This window comes from Carassius carassius, chromosome 46 (assembly GCF_963082965.1).
Source record: "Carassius carassius chromosome 46, fCarCar2.1, whole genome shotgun sequence".
In the NCBI taxonomy this organism is placed as follows: domain Eukaryota; kingdom Metazoa; phylum Chordata; class Actinopteri; order Cypriniformes; family Cyprinidae; genus Carassius; species Carassius carassius.
This window is the reverse complement of record NC_081800.1, coordinates 16,128,030-16,134,867: the sequence shown is the minus strand read 5'-3', so window position 1 is coordinate 16,134,867 and position 6,838 is coordinate 16,128,030. Positions and strand designations below refer to the sequence as shown.

General features: G+C 34.0%; 1 protein-coding gene across 4 annotated transcripts in view; it reads left to right on the top strand.

The window, feature by feature from the left end:
- The window catches only part of LOC132129311 (low-density lipoprotein receptor-related protein 1-like), a 107,472-nt gene that overhangs the window by 71,477 nt on the left and 29,157 nt on the right, over positions 1 to 6,838 (top strand). For all 4 annotated transcript variants that reach the window (XM_059540856.1, XM_059540854.1, XM_059540857.1 and 1 more), the window contains 10 exons: positions 980 to 1,207; positions 2,382 to 2,556; positions 3,954 to 4,048; positions 4,143 to 4,292; positions 4,509 to 4,652; positions 5,730 to 5,855; positions 5,946 to 6,077; positions 6,184 to 6,318; positions 6,398 to 6,527; positions 6,639 to 6,765. In XM_059540856.1, coding sequence (XP_059396839.1) covers positions 980 to 1,207; positions 2,382 to 2,556; positions 3,954 to 4,048; positions 4,143 to 4,292; positions 4,509 to 4,652; positions 5,730 to 5,855; positions 5,946 to 6,077; positions 6,184 to 6,318; positions 6,398 to 6,527; positions 6,639 to 6,765 — 1,442 coding nt within the window. The remainder of the gene's footprint in view (positions 1 to 979; positions 1,208 to 2,381; positions 2,557 to 3,953; positions 4,049 to 4,142; positions 4,293 to 4,508; positions 4,653 to 5,729; positions 5,856 to 5,945; positions 6,078 to 6,183; positions 6,319 to 6,397; positions 6,528 to 6,638; positions 6,766 to 6,838) is intronic.

The following is a 6,838-nucleotide window of genomic DNA, read 5'->3' as shown; positions in this document are numbered from 1 at the left end:
TATACTGTCACATGACCTCAGTGTATTTATCAAATGTATTAACAATGGCTATTTGATTACAAATTGCTGCTGATATTATTTTCATTTTATTCCACCATCGTGGAAATGGGAGGTCAAGCGCATTGCTTTGTTATATACAGTATTCCATGAAGTAATCTCTCTTTCTGCATGTTTTGTGGATTGTATTAAATCACCCAGGTATTCCACATACATGCGTACTGCAAAAATAGTAAATTATTTGCTACATAGCCTAAATCTGGAGTTGCAGTTTAAGTGAGTAGTAAGCAAAATCGCAAAGCCACAGACCTCCTTGCTGCATTCTCTTTGTTTTAGCTACTAGCTGAATCCATTATCATTTCATTATTAGTTTCGTTTTAGGTTTATACGTTTAAAAACTATTGTGGCAGATTCAGTCTTATGCAATAAAATCTTTCAAGCATTTTTCTTCATTTGAAGAGCGTTAGTGAGAATTAGCTTCTAATGCATACATGTGGTCAACAATAAGAAAATCCACAAAAAATCCCAAAAATATTTTTGTAATGGTTTACTATTATTTAAATGCAGCAATGCTTATCTAACACAATTCAGTATAGATAGTATATGAATTACAGCACAGCACGAGGCTTTTTGTTTTAGATTCCTTTTGCGTTGGCGGTAGATCCTCAGTGTTAGATTTTTTAGGTCGGGCTGAATGTTAGTAGTCTTGTGTGGGCTGTAAATCTCATTTAACCGCCAAGAAAACAACAGTGCACCCTGCTGCCCTGATGCACGATCAGTGTTTAGTATTCAGATATGGAGACTGTAGACTTTTCTACTACTGTTTGTTCTTTATTGTATATTGTATTTATATATATATATATAAAAAAATTATTATATATGTATATATATGCTTTATTTTACATGCATGCACATTTCATGCATTTACTTTATTTTACATGCATTTACATGGTTATATATCTAGTCTGTTTTTCTTGTCCAGAGTACCGTCAGTTCCTGCTGTACGCTCGTCAGATTGAAATCAGAGGGGTGGACATTGATAATCCCTATTACAACTACATCATCTCTTTCACTGTGCCTGACATTGACAATGTTACAGTGGTGGATTATGATGCTCTGGAGCACCGTATCTACTGGTCTGATGTTCGCACTCAGACAATCAAAAGAGCCTTCATCAATGGGACCGGTGTGGAGACTGTGTTATCAGCTGGTGAGATAAGAGTTTGAGCTTCAAGCGTATGGACTGTAGTATACACGGGCCCCAAAACGTAAATGAAAACTTAAAAATTGAACTTCATTGCTTTAGATAGCAACTGACAGGCTGCTTCAATCTTTTCTTTTTCCATTGTTTCTCAATTACTTTTAACCATCTGATTTTTAGTGGAGTAATGAAGTCAGTTTCCAGTTAACTATGGTCATGGTACATTGTGCTTGATTATCAGAGAAAAAAAAAAAAAAAACGTTTTGGCTTAATTTTAAATAGTGTCTTTTATCTTTTAAAACACAATTTAAAAATAGAAACTACTGAACTTTTTGTGACATATAATACTACTATTTAAAGATTTGGGGTTAATAAATAAATAAATATATATATATATGTGTGTGTGTGTGTATGTATATATATATATATATATATGTATATATATATATATATGTGTATATATATATATATATATATATATATATATATATATATATATGTATATATATATATATATATATGTATGTATATATATATATATATATATGTATGTATATATATATATATATATGTGTATGTATATATATATATATATATATATATATATATATATATATATAGATAGATAGATAGATATAGATATGCCTTTATATTTATATATAAAACATTTAAAAGTATTTTTTATTCAGCAATTTATCAAAAGTGATGGTAAATAAATTTATAACTTTAGCCAATTTTTCTATATAAGTAAATATCATTATTTTTAACTTTCTATTTATCAGAGACTCCTGAAAAATAGGAACTGGAGTAATGGCTGGTGTAAATTCATCATTGCAGTCACAGAAATAAATTACATTTTAAAATATATTCAAATAGAAAACAGATGTTTAAAATTGTAGCATCTCACAATGTTACTCTTTTACTGTATTATTTGATCTGATAAATGCACTGGGTCTTGGTGAGCGAAAGAATCATCTTTCAAAAATATTCTTGCCGACACCAGACTTGTGAAATATATCTTTCATTAAAGTAAATGCCACATTTTGTTTGTCCACATACTTTTTGGGGGAGAGAATGCAAGACAAATAGACATTTATTTTTTGCTATGTTGCTCTCTTTTTCAGCCTGTGTGATCAGTTTAAAGTTCTGATTATGATAAAAATGTTTTTTTTTTCTTTGCTAGACCTCCCTAATGCTCAGGGTCTAGCTGTAGACTGGGTCTCCAGAAACCTCTTCTGGACCAGCTATGATACGAATAAGAAGCAGATCAATGTTGCACGGCTAGACGGGTCTTTCAAGAATGCTGTAATCCATGGACTGGACAAGCCTCACAGTTTGGTGCTGCATCCTATCCTGGGGTTAGTACAAGTACTCACACATGAACTGTTGCTAGTTCAGGCTTGGCATTAGTGCCATTCTGTCATTTTAGTCTCTTTAGCCTCTTTCGCTCTCAGCTTGTTTGATAGGCCACATTTGGAGAGAGCAGATGCCGTGCCAGTATGTTTCTGGCAAAGATTGTAAAGGGTGTAGATGAGAAATCTAGATGTTACTCATTAGTGTGAGCTATAGATTGGACAATATGGCCAGTGTGAACCAGATGTCTTTGTTGTAGTGCCAGTGTGCTAGTTTCTAGACATGCCAGTTTCTAGTAAAAAAAATAACAAGATTGTGTATGCAGACAATACAAGTCATTCAGCTGATTTTTAATTTGTTCAGTATGTTTTTCTCACTCTACAATGTTTTTGATAAATAAGTGTTTATTTCTACTCTCAATGGCATGTTTTCCAGGCATTCAATTGACTGAGATATGAAGAAACTTTCCTGGCTTTCCTGTAATGCTTTATTTTAAGTGACTAGATCTATGAAAGAATTTAGTAGTTATGTAAACAATTTTGTGCTCTAGTAGTAATTAAATTCTTGTTTGCATAGATATGAATGGTGAAAGTAGAGCACAAAAGTCACACACACAACACACGGTATGAGTAAATGGTCAAAACCTGAAGGCCATACATTTGAGCCAAAAAAGAAAAAGCAAAACTGGTTAACTTTGTTGAATTGATTTATTTGTAAAATATTTTTGCAATTTTTTTTATATGTATTTTTTATATACAGTATTATTATTGATTGGCCCACTGGCAAACTTGACACCCTGAATCTGAACATCTAATTTTCCTGTGCTTTGAGAAAAATAGTTCCAATGCTCTTTTGTACTGGACTTCTTCTCTCAGGCAGGCTGCCAGATGCTCTCCATACAGTTTATTACAAAGTTCTGATTTGACCTGGAAATAAGGATACCTACAATTACCAAAATGAATGAAAACACCTGACTAACTAACGTTATCTGTTTGCTTTCATACACTGTTATTGATAAAATCATGTACTACAGTCGATATTGTAACATTAGTTAAAGTTACTTACGTCAAATGATGTGTCCTCAAAATTCCCAAACGTAACAAAACGACTTGATACAGCCAAGTCCATGGTTCCAGTTCGCGCCTGTGTATTTGTATTTAAAGCATGGGTGCTGAAGCAGAATGGGGGCAGGGGTCTTACTGATGGATGATTTGCCAAATCAATGGAGCCAAACACAGCTTTACAGTTCTTCATTTTTATGAGGTGTACAAACATTTTCGGTTCATTTTGAAACTGTGGCGGGCTGCATAATAGTTTATAAATAATACTAAAGCAACACTTTTGCAGAGATCTATTTGGTTGATATCTAATTTGTCAAATTTTATTTGCAAACTGCCTACAGAAAGCTCTACTGGCTTGATGGGGACAACATCACTATGGCCAACATGGACGGCACCAACCACACATTACTGTTCACCAATCAGAAAGGCCCAGTGGGTAAGTGACTTGTCTTGTGTAACTTTTGTTTGTCTAAAGCTACAAGAAGGCCTTTTGGAGATTTGTTTTATACGTTGACTTCTTTCCATGGCAGGCCTGTCCATAGACTATTACACAGAGCAGTTGTACTGGATCAGTTCAGGGAACAGCACCATTAATCACTGTAAGCTGGATGGTTCTGGACTGGAGATCATTGAGGGTGTGAAAGGAAAGCTCACCAAAGCTACAGCCCTCGCCATCATGGGTGAGAGAGCAAAATCAACCTGCTTCCAATGCAACAAAAACTAAAACTTTGTAATGCAACTCACTGAACTGAAGTTTTTGTGAAGTGTTTCTGTTAAATATGAACAGTGTGAGTCAACAGCTCTTAACTGTGATGATGTGAACAATGTTCATAGAGTTCTATGCATTGATAATCCCATTTGAAATAAGTAACTGACATTTTATGTTTTATTTGTAGGAGACAAGTTGTGGTGGGCCGATCAGGGCACAGATCAGATTGGTACATGTGACAAGAGCAATGGAGGCAACTGGAAGGTTCTCCGAAATAACACGTCACCCATGATGCATATGAAGATCTACAATGAGACTGTGCATCAACTAGGTGTGTTTTCATATTTATATTGATTGTGTAACCCTAAAATGCTTCTTTTTTTTAATATAAATATAATTTATTTTACTTTTTTCTTTTTTTTCCTTCTTCCTATTTTATTTATTTATTTGTGTGTATAACTATGCTTGGCTGATGTTTTCTTTTTTTTTTTAATCTGAATTAATGTATGGTTTTATGTTATGTAGATATGTGTATATGTATCTACAGTATATTATTTATACTATATTACTATATTTTGTTATTGTTACTTTCAGTCTGACCTAAAACGAACCAAATAAAAACAAAAGAAAAAAAAAAGTTACTCTTTAAAAAAAATAAAAATAGCTGTAGCTCAATTGGTAGAGCATTGACTATCAAGCGCAAGGTTGGGGGTTCGATTCCCCGGGAACACATGATAGGTAAAAATGTATAGCCTGAATGCACTGTAAGTCGCTTTGGATAAAAGCGTCTGCTAAATGCATAAATTTAATTTTAATTTAATTTTAATTTAATTTAATTAATAATAACTATTATTATTATTGGTTTGGTTGTTTTGTTCGTGTTAATTAATTAGCTAAATATCCTATTAAATCTTAAAATAGATCACATAATCCAAAAAGGGATTTCTGGATTGTCAGATGGCATGAAAGAATAAATATTGATAACACAGAGCTTAATACATTTTAATTAATACTTGAAATTAAATTACATAATGTAATTTATTGATTATTTAACCCTAAATAGCTTATAAAACTTTGACCCTGTGAATGCACTTAGAGGTAAAAATTAGGAATTATTCTTTTTACTTTTTTTACTTAAGTTTTTTTAAAGGAAAATTAATTAAACTATTTTTTAGAACAACTATTATTATTATTATTATTATTTAATTAACTAAATATTCAAAAAATAACCAATTAAATGTGAAAAAAGTACACGTAATCATAGGGGAATTCCTGGGCTGTCAGATAACAAGACAGATTATATATAAATATTATAATAGGTCTCAATAAATTAAGATTAATCCTTAAAATGAATACAAACTATTAAACAAAGATGATACCATTTGGATGTGTTTGATATCTACTCTAGGTACCAACCTCTGCAGTAAGAACAATGGTGACTGCTCTCAGCTTTGCTTGCCAACTTCACCAACTACAAGAGCCTGCATGTGTACGGCTGGATATAGTCTAAAGACTGGCCAACAGTCCTGTGAAGGCAAGATCTCATGTAAACCTTGCTATTGTACACCATTTGCTTTCACATGACCACATTTTAACACTGTGTTTATTGCACTTTTCTTTGAAGGCATGGGCTCGTTTTTGCTCTACTCTGTGCATGAGGGCATCCGTGGCATTCCTCTGGACCCATCAGATAAATCTGATGCCCTGGTACCTGTGTCAGGCACCTCTCTTGCTGTGGGCATTGACTTTCATGCTGGTGAGTTTGCAGATATCTTTGTGTACAAAGATTTAGTCTGAAAATTGCTCTGAATGCAACTAACTTGTGGTGTTTTGTTCTTTTATTTTTTATTTTTGCCCTGTAGAGAATGACACCATCTACTGGGTTGACATGGGCCTTAGCACTATTAGCCGAGCCAAGAGAGACCAGACCTGGAGGGAGGACATAGTGACCAATGGCATTGGACGTGTGGAAGGCATTACTGTGGACTGGATTGCAGGTTTGCAAATGTGCAAAAACAATTAAAAACACATTGTATATTAGTGCATCTAACAAAGTGTGTTGTTTTTTATAAATAGGCAACATCTATTGGACTGATCAAGGCTTTGATGTGATTGAGGTGGCCAGACTCAACGGCTCCTTCCGTTATGTGGTCATCTCTCACGGTCTGGACAAACCACGTGCCATTGCTGTACATCCGGAGAAAGGGTGAGGAAATGCGTCTGTATGAGAATGTGTGTCTATGAACATGAGAAAATTGTGTATTAGTGCTTTCTCTTGTTAAAAAATGATATTCAACTCAAGTATTTGTGTGCTCAGGTATCTGTTCTGGACGGAGTGGGGTCAGTATCCACGTATTGAAAGATCTCGTCTGGACGGTTCTGAGAGAGCAGTTCTTGTCAATGTCAGCATCAGCTGGCCAAATGGCATCTCCATCGATTACCAGGTTTGTACATAAACACATTGTGCCTCTTTTGCAGAACAACATTATTGTTGGTTCGGGTACCAGATCTGATTGC